The 22,674-nt window shown below is 38.9% G+C and overlaps 1 protein-coding gene across 9 annotated transcripts in view; it reads left to right on the top strand.

The window, feature by feature from the left end:
- Nucleotides 1–22,674, top strand: part of SCML2 (Scm polycomb group protein like 2) — a 72,765-nt gene that overhangs the window by 8,810 nt on the left and 41,281 nt on the right. For 4 of the 9 annotated variants that reach the window (XM_085585261.1, XM_077781623.2, XM_085585251.1 and 1 more), the window contains exons 2-5: nucleotides 4,552–4,659; nucleotides 11,346–11,414; nucleotides 18,137–18,207; nucleotides 22,239–22,473. In XM_085585261.1, coding sequence (XP_085441387.1) covers nucleotides 4,638–4,659; nucleotides 11,346–11,414; nucleotides 18,137–18,207; nucleotides 22,239–22,473 — 397 coding nt within the window. In that variant the 5' untranslated portion in view covers nucleotides 4,552–4,637. Of the gene's footprint in view, nucleotides 1–4,551; nucleotides 5,707–7,756; nucleotides 7,789–7,914; nucleotides 7,943–8,847; nucleotides 8,887–11,339; nucleotides 11,415–18,136; nucleotides 18,208–22,238; nucleotides 22,474–22,674 lie in introns of those variants that run through there. The other 5 variants (XM_085585266.1, XM_085585273.1, XM_085585276.1 and 2 more) reach the window with 3 other exon arrangements.

Genomic DNA, 22,674 nt, shown 5'->3' with positions numbered 1-22,674 from the left:
AAAGCTTTTGCTATATTTTCTAGAGTTCTGATACATTAGTGTAATTTTTTTCTTCTTTAGCCTTTCTGATCTTGCTTTTCCATAGTATGCACTGAGAGGCAAACTGGCTATCTCTATAACAGAAATAAGGAGGTGTGCTGTTGTGTCTTCAAGTATACTGGATGAGTCTATATGCTGGATAGTTTGCTGAAAATTATTTTTAAGTATTGCAAATTTTATTTAATAAAGTAATGTATATTATGTAAAAACTCCTTTAAAGTTTTACACTCCTTGTTTGTCTCTTTTCAGCCCCTCAAAGGCTTTTAAAAATGGTATGAAGTAGGGTTTTATTTAAGAGACAAGAGATGAGTAGACAACAGATGATTAGGTTTAAGGAAAAAGTGTTCCAGATTAATGAAGGATGGCTTTGAAGTATGCAGTTAAGTCACACTGGTTTGGGCAGCAACTGGTGCTTGTAGAAATCCACAGGCTTCCCATGTGTGGAGACTGGAGTGGGAGCTGTAGCTGCTGGTCTGTGTGTCCATGGAGGAGGCTGCACAGGTCCTTTCCTTGGAGGGCTCTGCAGCACTGGCAGTGGCAAACAGCAGGGAAGAGTCCAGCAATGGGAGCGTGGCAGTGGCAAACAGCAATGGGAGCGTGGCCAGCAGCTGTAGCTGATGTCTCATGTGTTTATAAATGTAATAGCACATGAATGCTGATGGGGAAAGCAAAACTTGTACAAATGAAAGCATTGGCAGGGGAAAGTATTTCTTAGCTTATACTGTACCTATTTTCTTTCTATAACTGGTTTTGCTGTTCAAACTATGTGTACTTCTTTTTCACCTTTGCATATGGAATTTTAATCTTGAAGCATTTGTAGCAGAAAAAAAGGGGCAAATACAACTCCTTGTTCACATTAAGCCTGAAGAACGTCTGCCTTTATTTCAAGCTAAAACTGAAAACTTCATTGTTGCTTCCAAGTGGCTGTTTTGTTAGATGTCTCCTGTGTGCAGTGTATGTGTGCAAAAGAATAGTCTCAGTCCTTATCCAGCAGAGATTGCCCATTGATGACTGTCCCACCCAAGAAGATGCCAATGGTGAGGTCTAAGTTACTGCATTTGTACCATTTGGTAAGGTCAAGAAAGGTAATGGGTTTTAAAATTGCTGGCTCTTGTCCTGCCTTAGATGCAGAGTCATGGAGAGAAAAACCCAAATCTTTTTTGTGTGGACTGAACCCACAATCTCCTCTTTGCTTAGGCTTATTTAAATATTACGTTTATCTCAGTAGTTCTGTTGTGTGTTTTTATCAGCAGGCATGCTGTCAAGATAAACTTGCACTGGGAAGCCCTAGATATGCATAAATATTTTTTTTTCAGGGCATTTGGCTTACTTGAGTGCCTGGCTAACAGTGAGAAGGACAATGGAGATGCATGGCAGGCAAAAGAACGAGTAATTTCGATATTTTCTGTTGAATGCTATATTCTTGGAAATGCAGCAATGTATGCCCTTAGAGTAATTCTTTCAAAAGAGAAAGCAAAGTTAGGCAGGAAAAATGTTTTCCACCCTGTTTTCTGACACGTAGTATAATATACTAGCAATGCAGAGAAGGTGAAGACTTAGGCTTGTCTACTAATATAATGCTTTCTGACAAAGGTCTTGCACAGTGGGAGATGGCTAGTAGAAGTGATTTGGGGTTTGACAAACCTGCAGGAAAGAATTAAAGGCAGATAAATGCTTTCCATCAGATTTTTTAAAAAGGAATTCATGGAAGGGATGGAAATTAGAGAAAGACTAAAACTCAGTTTACAGAATGAATTGAGATGTAAGTGATGTAAATAATACACTTCATGAATGTGGATATCCTTTGAGTGCTCTTTGGATTGAAGACATTTTGATGATTAATCCAATATTATCCTAGGTTTGTGGATTTTTTCTCCCTTACTTTTTCCTTAATTTTCAGTAAATGGTTTCTCACTGGATTCTGTACTGACAATCCCTTAAATACTTCCGTCATTTTTTGTTTGTGACTGACAACCTCTGTGCTTATCTCAATCTTTGTAACTTTTCATTCTGCTGTTTTGTGCACTCTAATGCCATTGCACTTCATTCAGCCTTGCCATTGCATTTCTTTGTTTGCTCATATATTCCTGACCTTGTTTTGTTTCATTTTCCGCTTAATTTCTGCTTAATTTCTTAGCTCTGTATTTCTTATTCAGCTTACTTGCCAAGTCACACATACAAGAATGCCTTGAGATCTGTCCTTGCTATGTAATTTTACCAGAATGTGCCTGGAGGTGTTTTCCCCATGTTTGTTGGTGGTTTTCTTCTTTTCTGTGTTGGGTGTGCTGTGGGTTAAGCCAGGCTGGGGATGGTGAGTGCAACATAAGGGACTCTGTCTTGGTTAGCAAAGGACACAACTGCCTTGCTTAGGATTTTCCACTTAAGTATGTGAGGGGATGGAAAGTAGTTCTTAGGTCTGCCCCTGCAGAAGAAGTTGCACTTTGTTTCAGGTTGACCCTGCCCTGTGTTTGAGATAACTGGTTTTAATTTTGCTGTGGGTCAGCAACATATAGTGGTTGTTAAATAGAGGCTCAGAAATACCGTTCTTGAATGTTTTCTGTGACAAACAGTACAATCTATGAGCTAATTTAATAGCAGCTTTAAATTGAATACTTAGGTGTAACTGAGTTCTAAGTAGCACCTCTTTGAAACAGTAATATATTGTGTTCCTGCAGTTGGATTTGCCTCATTTCAAACAGCTTTCTCAGAACTTTCAGTTGTCTTATATTTTTAACAGGCTGGTGGACATGCTGTAAAACAGCCTATCTGGTACAACACAAGCTAATGAAAAGCTGGAATCCTTTTTATGTTCTCACAGACGCTCCGGTTGTGCTAAACTTGATGACTATCACTGCAGGGTTGGAATCTTTATTACTGCACCAAGTGCAATCTGGTACTTGGAACAAAAAGATAAAAACCATTCGCTGTTCTAAAGTAATCTGTAAAAACAGTTACTTTGACTCTGCATCACCTTCCATGATTTATTACTTGCAGTGGAAAAGCTTTGAATTTTTGGGGGAGTCTGTGAAAATATAAAGTATTTCAAATTTATTTGATAGCTTAAAAGGATTTCTATTCTTAATCTTGATGATCACTTATACTATGAATGCTATTGTGTAGCAAAATCTGCTTATTTTATGATAGTATTCAGTTTTATTTATGACTCCTTTCAAGTCTGAATCTTGAGTTTTTGTAATAACTGTCCAGCATGTTCACAGACAACACACACATGAAATAAATTTATCAGTCACTGGCATTAAAAAAAACCTTTTAATTAGCTTTAGCCATGGTCTTGCACTGTATAAAGTTTTCATCATCCAGTCAATCATCATAGGGCTTTGAAGTTTCTTGAAGTTTCAGTAAAGGATCATAGTTTCAGGAAAATACTCAGTTGTATGATACTTCTCTTTTTATATATGATATATATGTGTATTTTTTTTTTTTTGCATGTGAGTAGAAGAGTCAAGAAATTCCAAGTAGATAACTTGCTTTTCAACTGTTACTTCTTTTATGTCACAGTGGAAAGACGTAGCTTCTAAAAATGTTACCTTTGATAAAATGAATAGTGAAATGAAATGTAAGGGTATGCACATATTTAAATTTAAAAAACTCCTCAAGTTTTTGGTGATGTCAGCTTTAAATCTCATGGAAGTTGCTTGAAAGGAAATTATCCAAGAACATAATTCAGAAATTTGAATGTATGTACCCATTATTACTTGAAAAGTTAATGGAGAAGGATAATAAACTTGCTGGCTTTGTTGCTTCAAGGCTAGATGCTTGAAATGAGTTTGACTGGAACACAGTCAAAGTTCAAAATACTAGATGCTGGAGTAGAAAATCACAGTAACAGACACGAAAAAGAAAGTTTGTCTTGGCTGTTTTACACTAGTTTCACCAATCTGTCCTTTCCAATTTCTAAACCCTACAAGAATGTGGCTCATTGCTTTTATCTGCAGTTAGCATTTCCCTAACACTTCTCTGTGCACTGTTACAAGTCTGTTACAAATCATAGGGCAGGGGTATCAATGAGCACATTGGCCTTGTACAGACTTTTTACATTAGTGTTTTGTTCCCTCTTCAACTGTAGTTGTGCAAGATAATGTGTTTTACCCAAAAGTATTGAAGTTGATGATTGTTTAACTCTCTGCAAGTGAGGCAGGGTGAGTAGGTTATGTATAAAGAGTCTTCCATTTTTCAGTAATGTTTTCTGGGGAGAAAAAGGAATATATCACATTTTATATCTTTGTGTTTTAGAAATCCACAGAAAATGCAAATCATTAGAGAATGAACTGTCTAAAAGAAGGAAATGAAAGTTTTCATTTGGTATTTTTGCTACTTTTATTTAACTGTTGTTTTCACACTACTCTCCTACAGATCGTTTGTTAAACACTTGTAATTTAAAACCAGCAAGATAATTATATACCAATACAAAAAAAATCATCCTTTCCAAAAAAAAGAAAACCCAAATGCCAACAACCTCCCCCCCTAACTTGTTGTATTACTGCTCCACAGGAAACTGTTGTGCTGAAAGGAAGAATTAACTGGTCTTTCAACTTCAGCCTTTTTATTGTGAGAGGGGAGATCACAGAAGTGTTACCATGGGGAGAACATCAGCGAAAGGTAAGGCCTGGTAGCTTTAATCCAAGAGGAAAGAAAGTGGGGAACCTACTAAATTCTCTCTTTGGAGCTGGTGGCGATACAGCATGATAATTTGCCATACTGTTAAATTAAGGAAGACAGTTTGTGATCGCTGCTGAATACAGGTGAGTTCAAACTTCACATTGTTTATATTCTGAATTTGGCTGTCTTGAGTTCTACAAATTTAATGAAAAGAATTCTGTCCTGTGACAGCCTTGAAATCATTACTGCACTCTGAAATTGAGGAATGTGTCTAGATGTGCTATTAAATAAAACTTGGGGCTTTATTTTGGAGTTGCCTATAATTTAGCAGAATAATAACTAAGTAGTACAAAGAATCAAATTTTATCACAATGGATAGCATTAGCAAATGTCTTGAAGATAAAACACACACTTTAAAAGAAATTCACCTACAAGTACACGGTGTACTGCAAAGGTGTGATTTCTGCTGTGTCGCGTCTACAGATGTTGATTGTGAGTTCAGAGCTAAAGTAGAGAGTGAGACTTAAGAAGAAACAAGAGTGTTTGGGCTGGTGAAACAAAAAAAATATGAAGAGCAAAAGATCCACTTTCTGAAACCATGTTGCTGCTCTTTTGGAAGCTTCCAGATTGGTAGTCCTCCTCTACAAAAGACTACTAGCACTTTTGTACTTTCCTTGAGCTTACCACCTTCAGCCCAAGCTGCTTTATTTGCTTGTGTGTTCCCTTGGTAAATAATTGTCTTTTGCTAGAATAGATTTTCTGTAATGGCAGGAGTCATCCGTTTAATTGTTGCACCAGGAGTTTATGGAGGAAGTCTGACCCCTTCTCCTGTAGGTTTTCTGCATGGCTGTTGTCTAAATATAGTCAAAGAGACTGGCTGTTCCAAGCAGATAAGAATCCCACTAGGGTAGCACAAAAAGAAAGGAAAGGAGAAATTTCATATTCACTCTGTCTGGATATTCTCAGCTGTGTGCACTGAGGCTTGGCGAAAGCTGCTCACAGCCCTGTGTCATAGGGAGTGAGAAGAAGGCCCCTTCCTGAACAATGGTAAGTCTTGGACTTGTTTTGGTAAATTTGATTTGAGGGCAAGTATTGTGGGGCATGGGAAGAGCAAAAGGTTTTGTCACCCAAAGGTATTTCACATACATCAGGAAAAGACAAGGGGTTTGTTTGAGAAGAGTGGTGTCCTGCCATGTTTTGAAGACCCAGAAGAGTTGAAGACTTCAAGGTGGCTGAGGGATAGCTGCAGAAGTCTTGAAAGCATGACTGTGAACTTAATTTTCCCCACACTGCACAATGAGTAGATGGCACATACGTGCCTTCCCTACATGTAACACACTATTCTGGGATGGAAACTATTGCTATTAAAAGACATGATGTTTGCCATCACTTGGACAAAACAGTCATCTAGTTTGCAGAAAGGTTAAGTCTTCTAGAAAGAAGTTGCAAACTTTTAAAGCTTCTCAGGCAAGAAACTGCAGTTCAGTATGGGAGCTTATAAGAGGAAATACCGATGGGTCACCAGGATTATCTTTGCCCAGAGCTCCAGAGCTTTACCACTACTTTATCTGATTTTTTTTTTTTAAATTTGGTATTCACAAGTCAGTCAGGATAGCTTCGCCTTTTTTTCCTCCCTTGTCTCTAATTTCTTAAATGATAGATGTGGTTGATCTTGCCTGTCTTCTGTTGAGAAATCTTATCAGCAAAACTCTGTGGTTACAGATAGGGTGGGAGTAATGTAAACGCACGGAGTTTTGAATCAGTAAGCAGAAAGCACTATGGTAAATAATCTTACTCTAATCTTGTCTTCTATCTAAAGCTTTAGCTTATGAAGCACACTCTAAAAAATAAATAGTTGGTGAACAATAGAATATGTTGCTTTTAGAATTTTAGTATATGCTGTGCTCTAATTTTGCTGCCCTAAAAGAAAGAAATCTTTCATAGGGTATTTAGCCTCTATGTGGTATAGGCTAAATATGTATAGATACATAGCAAATATATAAATGCTGTGTACCTATATGTATTACTTTATTTTCAAAACTTTTTTGAAATAGGTGTCCCGTTCTTCATTGCTTTCTTAGAGAGCTGAGTAGCATTTGATTAAGTCCATTTCATTAAAAATTTCAGTTCTAATTCTTGTTTTGGCAAATGATCTAACACATGCTGTGTTTTACATGAGAAATAAGCTGAAAGTTTTCCCTTTAAAACTGGACAGGGGAAGATAGATGATTAATTAAGCTGACCTATTTTTTTTTTTGTTACCATGAGCTTCAAGACTGTAGGACTAATAAGTCTCTTCTGTCTCCAATATATAAATAGAGTTCTTATTTTCAAATCAATTTTTCAAGTTTCAAGGAATTGGCCATTGAATGTGGCTAGGAGCTGAATGTGCAACGGGATGAAAAGTAAATACTCTTTGTACCTGTACAGTTATTTACAGGTACATATTATGTCTTTCATTACCTTATTTTTTTGACGTTTGACCTCAAAACTTGACCAAGCTGAGGATCATGTGCAGAGAGCGTAATCTTGTTCAGCCCAGTGATTTGAATAATAGCCTTCTGTCTAATTTTTTTCTGTGATCTTTGGAAGCTAAATTTGTTAAAAATATAGGATATCAAAATTTAAAATATAGATTGGTATGCATTAAAAACTCCATATGTTTATAAAAATTAATATTTATAAAATTGGCTTTAAATAAAATCTTACTTTCTTTATATATTTTTTAAAAATAAACCATAATTTTTTATCCAGTTTAACTGCCAACATTGTAAAAAGCACACCTGAACAAGGCTGGGAAGTATAGACTGTGAAGTAATGACTGTGAAATACGGACTGGGGGAAAGTTTTGTGGGGTGGTGATAGATAGATACAGGGTATCTGATGTGGAAACAGGTTGGTAATTCTTCCTGCTAGTAGCTTTGCATCTCTTGATACAAAACATTCCAGCTTTGTAATGGTATTCCCAGCTTCCCACTGATGAAGGTTGGAATGCATCAAAGCAAGGGATTCCTTTGAAAGCAGTCTTGGTTTTATTCAGACTTATTCTTGGATGCTTCTGCATATGCTGGGGGAGATTTATTTGTGCATTTTAAAGAGGAGATTCCCTACCATCAAAAACAAGTGATAGTGACAGTGCTTTGTGTTTACTGTGTATGAAAATGCCTCCACCTCAAATGAAATAGTAGTTTAAAATGCTATTGAGAAATCCACTTCTTATGAATTATCTCTTCTTTTCTAGTAGTTTTCTAATAGCTGATAAGAAAAATATGTTGCCAAGAGTGTTTTGTTTCAACTTTCATATTTGCTGTGATATTTTTGAAAGAGGCACTAAAGCTAGCTGGTACAGGGAATAAATAATTTGTGTAGCAATTGTCAGCAAGAACACATGTGGTGTCCAGGCTGCAGCTTTTCACATTCTTTCACCTGTTCCTGATGTCTCTCATCATGAAAAGCTGTCATCTTGTTTTTAATCTGGCACTGTTCGGTGCATACTCTTTCATGACTCTGTCCTTTCAAGCTTTGGGTGTTTGCAGGAAGCAGTTACTATATTAGTTCTCTTCTTTCAATGGAGTTCTGTGGGAACCCCAGCCTTGCTCTGGGGTCCCATGTGGTGGTGAAATTCCTCCTCCAACCCGTGATTCCAAAGAAAAACTCCGCAGGCTCCTGCTGTTCGGTCTCAAGGCAGTTTATTGTGAGTTATCTAAAAGATTGTCTTCTCAGGCTGCGGCTGCTTGGTCAGCGGCCTGGACAGAGGCACACACACACCCTGACATCCTCTCTGCTGTCTTCTTCTTCTCTCCCCCCGCCCAGGGCTGCTGCTATCTTTTATATGATATATTATGTATTACATGTTTATAGTTTTCCCCCAATACCTACTACCTATATTACAAAGTGCTTTTCTACTCTAAACCAATCTGTGAGTGCCAACATCACCAAGAACATGGAGGCAAGGAAGAAGAAGGAGGACGAACAGGATCAGCCCACTTTCCTCCATCTTAGAACTTCTGACCCCCATGTACAAAGTAAAAACCCCCCTGTACAAGTGTTAAACCCCCCCTGTACAATACTAAAAAAAATTCCCCTCTGTTTTGTAACTACTTTTACTATATTATCTAACCTTTTGTGACTGCTTGTTCCACCTCCAAAGTTGGTAACTCATTCCATGGCTCAAACTCAAAATCACAGCTGTTTCCAGCTGCCTGCCAGGGTCTAAAATGCTTCTAACCAAGGCCTGGAACCTCTAAAAATGTCTGAGAGACATTTTGAGTTCCAACAGAGTTCCACATAAGAGATTATTGATTTCCTTTTTGGACATAGTCATATCGGGAAGTTATTTGTTCTGCAAGCTGACAGCCTGATGTCTGCCTTAGTACCATGACTGTTTGTGGGAAATACTGACTAAGGTTATAGAACATGGCAAAAGGTCTTGCTGTTGATTGCTAGCTCCCAGTAGAAAATTAGCTGGATTCAGTTCAGTCCCAAAGAAGTTGGATGAAATATATTTTGACCTGTATGATGGAGAAGGTGAACATTAGCTTTGCATCTTTTCGGTGTTACTGAACTAGATTTAGCATTATCCCTTCTGAGATTCCCACACGTAGTTGTCGGGTATCCCCTTGTACGGGTTAAAGCCCTACTGCTGAGGAGGTACTGAGGTTAGAGCTCTGTAGGTGCTGTCCCAAATAATTTCAGCAGTTCCATCTGAAGTTGACCTTCATAAACGTTTTTTTTCAGGAATCTATATAATAGAACATTTTCCAAAGCAAACTTCTTCCAAAAGAAAGAGCATGTAAATCAAGAAAGAAGATTAAGTTAAGGAGTAAACATAGCATTTTGTTTCCTTTTCAAGGGACTTGGAGTTCTGCCTGTGTCTGCTTTAGGAGAAAGGGGTGGTATTTTTGCAATGTATTTTGAGCAGTTATGTAAGCTGTGCATTGATTTTGTAGGACTGTGAAGTCTGGATTATTCTTGGAAGGTCTCATGGTCCTGAGTACACTAATAGTCTTTAATGACCCTGACTCACCCGAGGCCTCCACCTGCCCTGCCCAGGACCCCATTGTCAGCCCCTGCCCCAGTGATGCTGCAGCAGGGCCAGTCCCCAGATCACCACAGCCCTGGCCCCATGTCCCATCCCAGCCCCAGTCTGTCTTCTGGGATGTCCACCACTGCTGGGGCTGCCCCCAGTGCCACACCCCTGGTAGCTCCTGGACAGAGGGATGGGGTGGCTCTGGATGGTGAGGCCCTGCCGGGCCACCCCCAAGGGTGCCCTGGCCATTGCTGTGCTCTGACCAAAGGGGCATCACATCCTACGAAGCACAGAACCATGTGGATGGCCTTATCTTCTCCTCACTGAGTGGTAGGGGAGGATTTTGGGACTGGTGACAGAGGACTGTCATGACTCAGCTCTTGCATTATGTGGCAATTTCCTGCTAATGAAAGATGTGAGATGGAAGTGCTGAACACCACACATTGCTTGTCAGTATGTTCAAGAAATGCTTTACTTAAAGAAAAGAAACACTGTTAGGGCTTAGTCTTTGCTGCATAAATATAATGAGAACAACTCATGATATTTTAAGAGTTTCTGTCACCAAAATCTTCACATTCTAGGTCAGGAGTGCTTTTATTTCAAGAGCAAGCCAATCAGTTGCTGTAGACTTAAAAGCGAGTGAATACAGCTCCTAATAATTGGCTGCTAATGCAATCTTGCAGTAAAAGTGAGCCTTCCCTTCACCTGTACCAGCTCAGGCTAAGTGTGATAACCCAAGGTGTGAGTTAGGCACAAGCCTAAATAGAGGAACAGCCCCATTCCCAGTAGTAAGGCATTTACAGACCAAGGGAGTTATTCTCCTATGCAGATCTTGGTAAAAACAAAAAAGCTTTTTAGATCTGAAAGTGTACTTGCATTTTTGTTGTGAGGTCGATATCGTATTTGAATTGCACTCAAGTCCACGAGTGTTAAAAGCAGGTCACCAAACAATGTCTTTAAAAAGGAATGAGTGGAGTTGTCTCTCTAAGTCTTCTCCATTATAGCTGCCCAGTTCTGCATCTCATACATGCTGAAATCCATCAAAAATTAAATATGGCAGACCCCTTTCTGAGTATGTGCTGAGATTAATGATAGAGAAGGTAGATTCTTCTGAGTGATTCTTTTAATTAACTGATATGTGCTGAGATAGCTGCTTTGAGTATTTGAGAATTTTATATTTAGAATATTGAGTATTAAGGAATCTCAATATAGAGTGAAATATTTAACTCAGAAATATGGCTTTTGGATGGGTTTGTTTTTTTCCTTGTTTCTCGTTGACAGTGATCTGTGTATAACCAATGTTTAAAGATATCCAGTGATCTTTAGGATCTCAGATTTTGTGTAGGTTGAAGTAAAACTGTTTAAAAATAGGACTGGGTTTCTGTCTGTGGAACTGATATTCTGTATTCTGCAACTAGATTTACTCTAAGAATTGATGCAAAGTAGTCAAAAGCTCTGATTTTTCATGCTGTACTTTTCAATTTATTTTGAAGGGAAAATACTGTTGTGATTAAATTTACATACCTTTTTGATTATGTACTGAAATGAATCAAAGTCAACAAAATATTCTGTATTGTCTGAAAGCATTCTGTGTTATGCTGGACATAATTATGATGTGAATATTATATTTATTATGTAATGGAATCTTGTCTTTTAGATTCAAAGAATATTAAAAAAGAGAAAGATGGAAAGAATCTGCAGGCAAGCAACCCATCTTTAAAAAGTGGTAGGTATTGCAGCTGTCAGGTTCTTAGTTAAGGTATTCTAAAAGAAAATATATGTGTTTGTATTGTACTATTTTCTGACTTTTTCTTGTTGGAATTGCTTGGGTTATTATGGTGGATAGTTAAAAACATACCTTTGCTTTTGTCTAGCTGTTAGGAGAGTATGTTTTGGTATAGAAAGTGATGATTGAAACTGCTTGAGTTGAACCTGCTAGTTTTAATAGCCAAGATAAGTACTCTTTGTATGTACAATCAAAGATGCTGTGTAAACTTTATTATTTTTAAACTGTTACTGATTTGTCTGTTCTTCTCATCATGTATTTCTCGGTCTCATGCCTTTTCTGCTGCAGTTACCTCTATTTCCTTAATGTGTTTCCAGGTGCCAAAAGAAGGATTTTCAGTTCAATAGTCTTGAATTTTTAGGATTGCTAACTGGATTAAATTGCCTGGGATTCTAATTTTACTTTAAATAATCGATGTGCAAGCAGAATTTGTGGGTTTTTTTTAAACTGAGGAAAAACTAGAAATTATCCAGATTCTTGGCTAACTTAGCCTCTACTAAGCACAGCAGGTGCCATAAGGCAGTGTATACATGAGATTGCTGTCAGGGTAGGTTCTATGGTGCTGCAGTGGGACAGCAGCAACATCCTTAGATATGCTTTGCATGTTCACGTTGTTTGTCTGAATTGGACAGTAAGAAATGTCATGGGTAGTATTGACTAGAGTACAAAATCTCTTCAGGAGTTCTTGAAAAAATGAATCATTTAAACTCACTCTGCTCACTTTCCTGTGCCCTCTGACTCCTGATAGGTGGTCTGGTTCCTCTTGGGTACCATTGGAGACAAGTAGCATAGTCACTGATGAATCATGACAGGATACTGACACATTAGCTGGGTAACTGAGGTAATGACTTTGCAAAAAGAATACCAGTCATAGTACAGCCTTCAACTGTTACATTTTCCAGAGCTAATTTTTTCATTTATTTGGGTTCTGGCCGTCACAGAATGGGTAAGGTTGGAAGCAACCACTGGAGGTCATTGTAGTCCAACCTGCTGCTCAAGCAGGACTCCTCTAGAGCACGTTTCTCAGGACTGTGTCCAGAAAACTTACGAGTATCTCCAAAGGAGGAGCATCCACAACCTGTGCAGTCATCTTTATTTGTCCCTGTTACTTTGAGCCGGAGAAAGAAGCATATTTGTCTCTTTTTCCCTCTTCTGCAGTGTATAAGGAGCTCCAGTCAAACTAGACTCAGCGTGTCTGTTTTAAATAATGTTGTTTGACATGACAGAGTGCTGTAAGACATTCCCCCACCAGCAAAGTGCTCTTCATATGCGGATAAGATAATCATATTTTATGAGTCACTGGAAAATGTTCCTGCCTCCTCCTGCAGTCGAGAGCAAGGTGTTGAAAAAGCTTTGTGGGGAAGCAGTGCTAAGCAGGCAAGCCTTATTCTGTGTTTGTGTTCTTGACTTGATCTGTGCTGTTAACCTAGTGTCTGGGAACTGAACTTCCTCATGAAATCTAGGCTCAGCTTTGTCAAACAGAGAGGAGTTTCTTGCAAGATCTCTACTTTTCTACAGATGAAATAATTTTTATTCCGTGTTGTTGCTTGTTGGTGGCAAAGGAGCAGAAAGAGCCTCTTGATGCTAGATGAAGATGCCATACAATGCTTTGGACTAACAACAGAGAAGTCTCCAGAGTTTCCAGGGGAATGTATGATAGGAAAAGTCAAGGAGGAGATACAGGGGTGTGAGAAGAATAGTTTAAAAAAATAGACTAAAGTGAGTAGAGAAAGACACGAGGAGGAGAAAAATTCTAATTGAAGGATCACAGCATATAGAAAGAAGTACAAGGTGTAAAGCGGAGCATGAAATACGTTACACTTAAACTGCTGTATTTGCAAGAGTGTGTGAAGAAAAATTATAAGGAAATCTCATCTTTGAAGAAGAAAGATTGTGTGATGAAGACTAGAAAAGAGGCATCTTCGTGTCCAAAGTTTCAGATGGGTGCCAAGGGAATCTAGGGGTGGTCTGAGAAGACATGATGTGTTCTATCTGCCCAAACAGCATTTAGGCTATGGTGATACTGTATTATATTAGCCTGAATAAACCAGGACCTTAAATTGTACCAGTCTGCAAGTGACAATTCATAATTTAAATCTTCAGTTAAAATTTTGTAAAACTTTTGACTTACACTAAATCGGAGAATTACATATGATGAAAAAAGATGGGAAGTACTTCAGCAAACTGTGCGTTCACTTATTCATGTCAGCAGATGTGACACCTCCAGGGTGCTGATGTCACACAGAGGCTTCTCGCTTCTTTAGGAGAACTTGTAGTGATTGAGGAAGTTTCTCCATGGCTGAAAAAGGTCAAATAGTATGCACTGTCAAGACAGGAGGAGCACCTGGGGAATTACAGGCTGGCCTACCCAATCTTAAGTCTTCAGGAAGACTATAAAGAAAATATTTCTGGAAACCATTTCTAAGCAAATAAAGGACAACAATGAGGTTAGGAACAGTGGAGGTAGATTTGCCAAGTGCGAACTGTGCATGACTGGTTGCCTTTTGTGCTCAGTTACTCTGGAAACAAGGGAGAGCAATGGATGTTGTTCATGTCAACTTTACCAAAGCTTTCCTGTACATTTTCTGTAGCGTCCTTTCAGGCAAACTGTTGAGATGTGGTTTGGATAGGTGGATGAGAAATTAACTGGACTGTCAGGCCGTGCAAGGTCCATCTGTCAGATGGTAGCTAGTGGCATTTCTTAGAGGTTAGTATTAGGGCTGATGCTGTTTTATGCCTTACTGTCAGATGGGGACGACTGGCCAGAACACACTTCCAGACCAGTTTGTGGGTAACATCTAGTGGGGAGGAGTAGCCAGTAGGCTGGGAGGCAGGACTGCCCTTCAGATGGACTTGTCAGTGCTGGGGAAATGGAATGGCAGGACCATGCTGAGACTCGGTGGTGAGCGGAGAGTCCTCGGCCGCGGGCAGCCCGGAGCCCTGCGGGCAGCCCGGAGCCCTGCGAGCAGCCCGGAGCCCTGCGGGCAGCCCGGAGCCCTGCGAGCAGCCCGGAGCCCTGCGAGCAGCCCGGAGCCCTGCGAGCAGCCCGGAGCCCTGCGGGCAGCCCGGAGCCCTGCGGGCAGCCCGGAGCCCTGCGGGCAGCCCGGAGCCCTGCGAGCAACCCGGAGCCCTGCGGGCAGCCCGGAGCCCTGCGAGCAACCCGGAGCCCTGCGGGCAGCCCGGAGCCCTGCGGGCAGCCCGGGCGGGAGGCTCTCTGCCTGGGCAGGAATTTATCACCAGAGCCCTGGAGCCCGGCAGGCACGGCTGAGCGTGGGCCAGCAGCGAGCTCTTGTGGTGAAAGAGCTCAACTGCAAAGGGATCCTGCGGGCAGCGGGCCGGGAGGAGGCGTTTCCTGCTTTGGGGAGTTTGTATCTGCAGAGCTGTCTTCAGTTTTGAGGTGCACAGTACGGGCAAGGCACTGCTCTACTGGAGTAGGCTGGCTTGAAGTCCTGCAAAAAATTGAAGGAGCCGGAACGCAAAAACCCAGTACTGAAACCAGAAGAAATGTTTTTTTTTTCAGCTAAAAGAAAAGCCTATGGGAGATGGTCATGCTGTGTTCAACTACCTGTCAGGTGTATGGAAAGGGGACAGAGCCAGGCTCCTCTCAGAGCCACTGTGGAACGAGAAGTGACAAATACTGGCTGGAGCATAAGAAATTCCTCCTTGATGAGGAAATCTTCACATTGAGTCTGATGGAACCCTGGAGGAGCAGGAGGCTGAACTAGAGACCTCCTGAGGTCCCTTCTAGCTTGAGTTACTTTGGGATTGGCAGGTTTGACAAGAAGTGATAGGGCATTGATACAGCATTGCAGAAAGCATCAAGGGTCATTGACCCATGGGTCAGTGCTAGTAGTGCAAGCAACTGTGACATGAACTCAGTACCTCCATTTTTAAATTAGTCAGGCTTTTTGCCATTGCTGCTTGTTTGAATCACTGTTTAAGAGCCTCACTTCTATGCAGGTTTTAAACTAATACTTTTTTTCATTTACAAAAGGTTCTAGTTACCTTCTGGTTTGGGTTTTGTTTTGTTCCATTTCCAGTATATGCTGGTTTGTTCTTCAGCATAAAATTTCGCTCTAGTTTTCACTTTCCTGGTGGGTTATAGAGTGGTTGTTGCATAACAGTCTTTTCTTAAGGTATTTTATTCAGCCTGCAGATTTGAGTGTTAAGAGAAATGCACATTAAATTATTTAGTGTGAGCTAATTTTCTTGAGGATTTCTAGTTGTCAGAAGCTGCATGTTTTCAGGGTCTTTAGAATTAGAAATAAGTCTATTACAATTGCTTCTTTACATGTGCGCACTGAGAATACAGAGAAGCTTTCATGTAAATATTTTTTCAATGTGCTTATCTTTCTAGAGTTGCATCTTACATGTTGCAAACGTACATGTGTCTTCTATTTCTATAACTGCAGTAATTAAATTATAATTAGCACCATCTCTGAGAGCTTGACTCTAATTTAATACAGTGTATCTTCACAGGTGGAGAGCTTTTCATTTTAACTCCAGGACATTACTGCTTGATGCAAGAGCTTTTGATAGACAGGATTTAAAGCAAAGACCTAGGCAATGTTCTTTTCCTCTTGGCTTTTTCTGTGGCTGGCTCCTTACCTTCTGTGTCTTTCTAGTAAATGTCCCCTGGAAAAAAACAAAACTGTTTCATTCCTTCTGTATTTTTGGTCACCCCACAAAATTTACCATCCTGTTATTAAAATTCAGATAATTTGGGAAATGTTACTATATATTTTTTTGGAGGCGGTGAATGACGGTTTGTCCTGGTAAATGTGATGTCACTGAAGTATTTGTACAGTCCTTAACACAATGAGGCTATGCATGACTGCAGCTTTTACATCATGTTAGATCTGAGACAGCTGGGGACACAACTAATCTAATCTAATCTTTTGACTAGATTTAATTATGTAGAGTTAGGTACTTTACTAAGGTAAACTCTGATTAAAAAACTTTTTTATTTAAATCAGAAGACAACCTGAAGTGGCAGCTTTATTATTAGAGTCCAAGACAAATTTTTATGAGATAAAACCTTGCTATCAGTTCATAATATTACATTTTTGCCCTCCTTGGCTTGTTAATGAAAAGAGAAACAAATTTGGAGGCTACTTCCTGGGGAAAGCTCTGAAGAGCTGTTTCGGCCTTCCTGAAATATAAAATATATGCTTAAGTTAATGTATCCTGCCTTTTGTAAGTAATACAAAATCAGTGTTACTATATAAATGTGTAAAAAATTTTCATTCCCAAATAGGTGGAATTCCAAAATGTTGTATAAAAGTGTCTTTGTTACCAGCCTGCATATATTCCAGGCCACCAAATTAACATCTTTTGACATTTTACTGACTTGTTACTGACTTCTCCCATTGCTAACAAAGGACAAATGACTCGTACATTTTTGAGTCTGTTTCACCAAAACCCAGCAGGCCAAGAGGATGGTTCTCTTTTGCTTGAGGCACTTGATATTGTCAGCTGAATGCTGTCCTATTGCAGGAATACTCTGGGTTTGAGCCACCGCACATCCTTCAGAGAAGCTGTGTGCAAGTGCTGGAAAATGCTGCCATTTTCTGATTGTTTCTTTGCTTCTTCTCTCTCCTGAGAACTGCAGATATGTGTTTAAGTGTCTGTGCCCAGTGATGTTTTTGGAACACACACCTGGAGCAAGCTCTCCATCATTCCCAAGGATTTTGCATTAGGCTTTGTGAGTGTCTGTTGTTGAGCCGCTGGGTGGCATCGCTGCATCATTTTGGGTTCATCAGTGCTTTATTTTTCAGGAACATCAGAAAGATGCTGGCTGCCCAAACAAAAAAAAATAAGCAAAAGAGCTCACTCAGATAATTTAGTAACATAAGTATTAGCTATAGACATTGTAGCTTTTCTCTTACACTTTATATTAAAATAATTAATATGCTTGCTTGTATCTTTGCTATTGGTTCTTCATATTTTTCCATTCATGCAAAACTGGTAACACTAAATCAAGTGCAGAATCTACTTGCCCATACGCATAAACAGTGACACTATTAACACTGGAAAAAATACCATTATTTTGTTACTTAACATTGCCATAATGTTTACCAATCTATGCCATATTACATGATATTCTACAAAAATAAACCTTTATGTGATTTCAGATAAAAAGAGACAAAGATGCAGTTGGAAGGTTGTGCTAATCTTGCTTTCTAGTGGATAGTGTTCATAGCATATATTTCAACAGTATCCATGTGTCTCTGTTTTTCAGTGTATATCATCTCAGTACTCATATTGAGGTCATCATATCAACCTTCTTGTTAGGGAAACAAAGATATAGGAAAGCTAATGTGGTTTATATAAGGATGCTTGGGAGATGCTTATGCAGAATATTGAATCTAGATATTCTGACTTGGATTGTTTTACATGTAGAAAAAAAATTGAAGGGAGGTTTATATTAATTTTGCCTATTGTGTGTTTACCCCTGTAAACTAGCATTACTTGTGTAGCTCCTTCAAGGTCTGTATGTATTTCAAAGGTGGAATTTCCATTTGAGAATGATTCTGCTCTTGAGAAAATATATTCTACAAGATAGTTGGGTTTTCTGTCCCTTTCTTTCCTCAAATCTTCATTTAATTTAAATTCCTTTTTTTATGTTTGTTTATGTATTTTTTTTATCTTGTGTCTTCCAGAACAGTTTAATTGGGATGATTATCTGAAAGAGACTGAATCAGTAGCTGCCCCTCTGCATTGTTTCAGACAGGTATGCCAGATACTATTTTGCAAGTGTGTGTGTATTGTATGCCTGTTGCAGGGTGATGCTAGAAAAACTTTCTCATTTAGACTGCTTACAGACTTCCCATTTGACTTCTTTTCATCTGTAGTTATCAGTAGCTTACAGTTTTGGCAGTTACTAGCTACGGAAGTTTTTTCATTCCTGGTTTCTGCCTCGAGCCAAATTTTGAGGGTTTCATTATAATTGTGTCTTTGAACTCTGTTTTTCCTTTAAAAAAAAAACTACTTAATGAAAACAGATAGCTTTGTCAGTGTTCAAAAAGGTTTTCTACTTTTTTTCAATAGTCTTAACGCTACCATGGTTTTAGTAAGCATTTAAAATTTGGCTGATTGTCAGAGGAGTCTTTGCCCCATTTTTGAAACATTTCTTTCAATTCTGTCTAGCTATAAGATATGTGTGTAGTAGAGTTGAGTCACCACTTTTTTCCTGGATCTCTAATATGCTTAATTTTATCTCTTTCTTAACAGTGTTTTTTACTTAGGGGTAATAGATACTAAAATTTAAAAAAATTAACATCAAGTGGAATATATGGGAATACAAAGGAAGTACTGGATTTATGATGTTTAATGTGTTTAAGGTACTGTTTTGTGTTACCCTATAGCCTACAAATTTGATTCCCCCCTACTTGATGACTTAGTATGTATTTGCAGATGCAGTTTAAATCTACCATCTTGTGTAACCTAATGACCTCCAGTTGTTCAGCCCTCTGGAGACTGAGTTGATCTCTTTAGGCATCTTTCTCTCTGTTTTCCCATGCTGAGGTGTATCTTGTCTGTGTAAAATTAAATAAAATTCATTTTGGTCTGTGTGCCCTCACTGTGTTAGTAAGATAGTTGCTAAGGAATTGGATTGTTCAGGTTCATAGAAGTGTAATAGGTGTGACAAGCAGTGCATGTCTAGTTTAGTGGCTTGGGCATGTTCTGAAATTGTTTTCTAGGGTCTGTTGGGGGTCTGATTGTACTGTAAATGATACTGGCCTCCAGTGGGGGCCCAAATAAAAAGCAGCATGAATTGAATAGTCTGAGAAGGAGAGGAACCATCACTCGGTGAGTCTGAAGCAGTTGCAGGAATGGAGAATTAGGAGAGAGAAACACAGGTGGTAGCATTTCTTCATGCTAGATCTTGAATCTCAGCTTGCTCTTTGTAGATGTGGGGCAAAGAGCCCCTTGCATGCTGCTTTCAGTGGGAGGTGGCTAAAAACACTAGTGTCCATGGCTCTGAGTGGAGCTGCATAAATTAATTTCACAGAATGTGTTTTTCACAAGGCAGACACCTCAAACTCCTTCTGGGTAGAGGCAGAGGGTTGTAAGTTGTCCCTGGATCTTTCTGAGGTTAACGCCATACTCACAGACCATAAACCACCATGACCAGAGTATATGCACCCAAGGAATGTAACTACTACAGAAAGCTGCTCAAAAGCCTTTCCATGTGTCTTTCTTGCATTTTCCTCTCACCTAGTAATGCCCAAAAAGTCTGAACTGAGCAACCAAATAATGCCCTGAATAGAAGTGCTGAGGTGACGTGCATTAACAGAGATAAATCCATGTGACCTGGTTTGCTTAAGGAGTGTGTGAATTGGAAAGAAGAGCTTTAATTTATGTGCACAGCAAATTTCAAAACAATTTGCATATGCAGATTTTAATTTTTTAAGCGTTGACCTTTAAGTAGAAAGTGATATGCAATGGTGATAAGTGCAGAGCTAGATCCTCTCACTACATAATGTTTGCAGTTTTTTGAACCTAAAGTGCTTGTGCTTTGTTTAGTATTAATTTGACTTTTATTGGGTTACACATGAATTGTACATGTCATTATTACTTTGTGTAATGTGAAGAAATACATTGCTGTGACCAGCCAGAAAATAAAGAGCAGCAAGAAAATAAATTTGAAGTTACTTCCAGAATTTGTGACCCGTGGGAATTTAAAAAGTTTAAATTTTGTAGTAATTTAAAAATACCTGGGAACAAGAAATTAAAGCCTCTACCATAAATTAAGACACAGACAGATAATGGAAATTGATTAAAGTATTTATCTTAATTTAGAAGGTGTTTTATCTGTTGCTTTAAGTTGTTTTTAATAACTACTTAAAATTTCAATGCACTTCATATTCCTTTTTCTTGCCCTAAAACTTTTTCCCAGGCAGTTGAAAATTTTAAATGTAAAAGCTCAGTCCCTTGTGGTTAGTGCAGAACTTAAAGCAAAGCTGTTACTGAGCAAGGTTTTGTTATTTTATTTAAAGAAAAACTAGTTTGAGGACTTACCTTTTTGGAAGAATGCCTTGAGTTCACCTTCTCCACAAACAAAGAAACAAACTCCCTGATTTCTCAATTTCTGTTGCTTTTCCATGTTGTACAAAATAACAGCTTGACAAGCAATATCTTGAAATTGAATTGCCCTTTCAATTTAATATGCTTGGGCTCTCCTTTCAGCCAGCCTGCTGTCTGAGTTCAGCACTGCTAGATGCTCACTGAATTTTGCTCACCTCTTTGGCTTTTGGGCTGAGGCTCCTCCAGGGTTCCTGTGTTGATTCAGGGTGTGTTGTAAATAGTGCAGCTGCACAATATAGCAAATAGAGAAAGATGTATTTTAGACATTTAAATGTGGTGGAGAAAAAATATCACTAACACTTGTTGCAGGAGCAGATTTCTCCTGTCTTTTCCTATGTTTGCAGACAGGTAAGTGCACTTTGTCTGCCTGCTGTGGGATCCCCACCTGACCTGGTCAGGTTAGGCACAAGGGGACATCTGAGTCCTGTGAGTTCCTGTAGTTTTGGGTATTCTAAGGTGCCTCCTGTATTAGAAGTTAGACTGTGTTAGTCTGCATGGGGTAGCTGCTGGATTTAAATGTCATGGGGAATGCTGCTTACAGTTCTGGGTGCCTGTATTCAAAACCAACTTTGTACTGAAGAGTTGCAGAGAAGAGTTTCCAGGGTGATAGGAGAACAGTCATCATCTCCTAAGAGAAATTTCAGTGCTTGACTTATTTTCATTCTTGAAAAGGTACTGAGAAAAAGTCAGTTGTAGCTTTCGGTTTTATTTGCTAAAGTGCAAAACTAAATTATAGTGTTGGCCAAAAATTCCGTCAATAAAATTTAGGCTGGAAATGAGGAGACTAATAAAGAGAAAAGTGAGAGTCATTCCATCCCAGCTAGTGTTACTACAAAGTTTTAAAAATCGTTACATGTCATTTGCCTGCAATATGACAGAAGGCAAGTAATCAGAGTGCAATTCAGTCAATCTCTGTCTGTAGTGTGTTTATACATGATTAAAAAATACCCTCTTTTGTTCATCTTTTGCATGTGACAAAAAGTTCTGCCTAACGACCAAATTGCAATTGTCACGTTTCTTTTCCCTGTGCTAATTAAATTAATTGTATGTATGTGATTATATTCAGTTCTCTATGAATAAGCATAATCTACAGTATTTGTATTAGCACAGAAGTTTTATAGGACTTTAGGACTGTTTTCTGTCTTAAAAATGCTAACAGTAACTCCTTTTTTTGTCTTCTTTCTCTGTAATGTAAGCTTTTTTTTTTGATACAGAAGGGTACAGATTTTGTTTAGATTTCCACAATATTATTATAATGAGGATAATTATTTCTTTTGAATTGGAAGCTAATAAACCTTGTGGTTGGGAATTTTTTTTTTTTTTGGATGTGTGTGTTGGTTTGTGTTTTGGCTTTTTGGGTTTTTTTGAGTGGAATGTCATGTTTCCTAATGTTCTATTCCATTCACTTCACTCTTGTGTTCACATCTTCATAACGATTCCCTTGTTACCCTACCTAGCATCCTTACCTCTTTAGAAATCAATCATGCTTATGCAGTTGGTAGGTTATCCAGTTGCCTTTTCTGACTTGGCTGCTAGACACTCAAAAGTTTAAAAGCTTCTTCATATTTGTCATTTTTATGCTAAGTTTGGAGGAAAGAAAGCTGTCTATTGAACTGGCTGGTAAATTTAGCAGTATTAACACAATAAGAAAAAGCCTTTTACCTTTTATTGTAGTCTAGAATTCCGCCTAAGAACGATTTCAAAGTTGGTATGAAACTGGAAGCCCACGATCCTCGCAATGTTACCTCAGTTTGTATCGCTACTGTCATCGGAATCACTGGTGCCAGGCTAAGGTTGCGGCTCGATGGAAGTGACAACAAAAATGATTTCTGGAGGCTTGTGGATTCCTCAGACATACAGCCCATTGGGACCTGTGAAAAGAAAGGGGGCATGCTCCAGCCTCCACTTGGTAAGTAACAAAGCTGTTGACCAAATGTGTGTGGAGTATTGTTTTCAGAAAGTCAAATTTAGCTTTTTGTCTTGGCAAATGCAGTGGTATGAACATCTCATCAAACCATTATTTAATTGAAAAAGAAGTAAGTAAACTAATTCTGACTAAGTGAATTGTGGCTTTTTCTTATCTTTTCATTCTTCTGACAAAACAATGAGC

This window comes from Lonchura striata, chromosome 1, assembly GCF_050655825.1.
Source record: "Lonchura striata isolate lonStrDom1 chromosome 1, ASM5065582v1, whole genome shotgun sequence".
NCBI classification, from domain to species: domain Eukaryota; kingdom Metazoa; phylum Chordata; class Aves; order Passeriformes; family Estrildidae; genus Lonchura; species Lonchura striata.
This window is presented reverse-complemented; position numbering and strand designations above follow the sequence as displayed.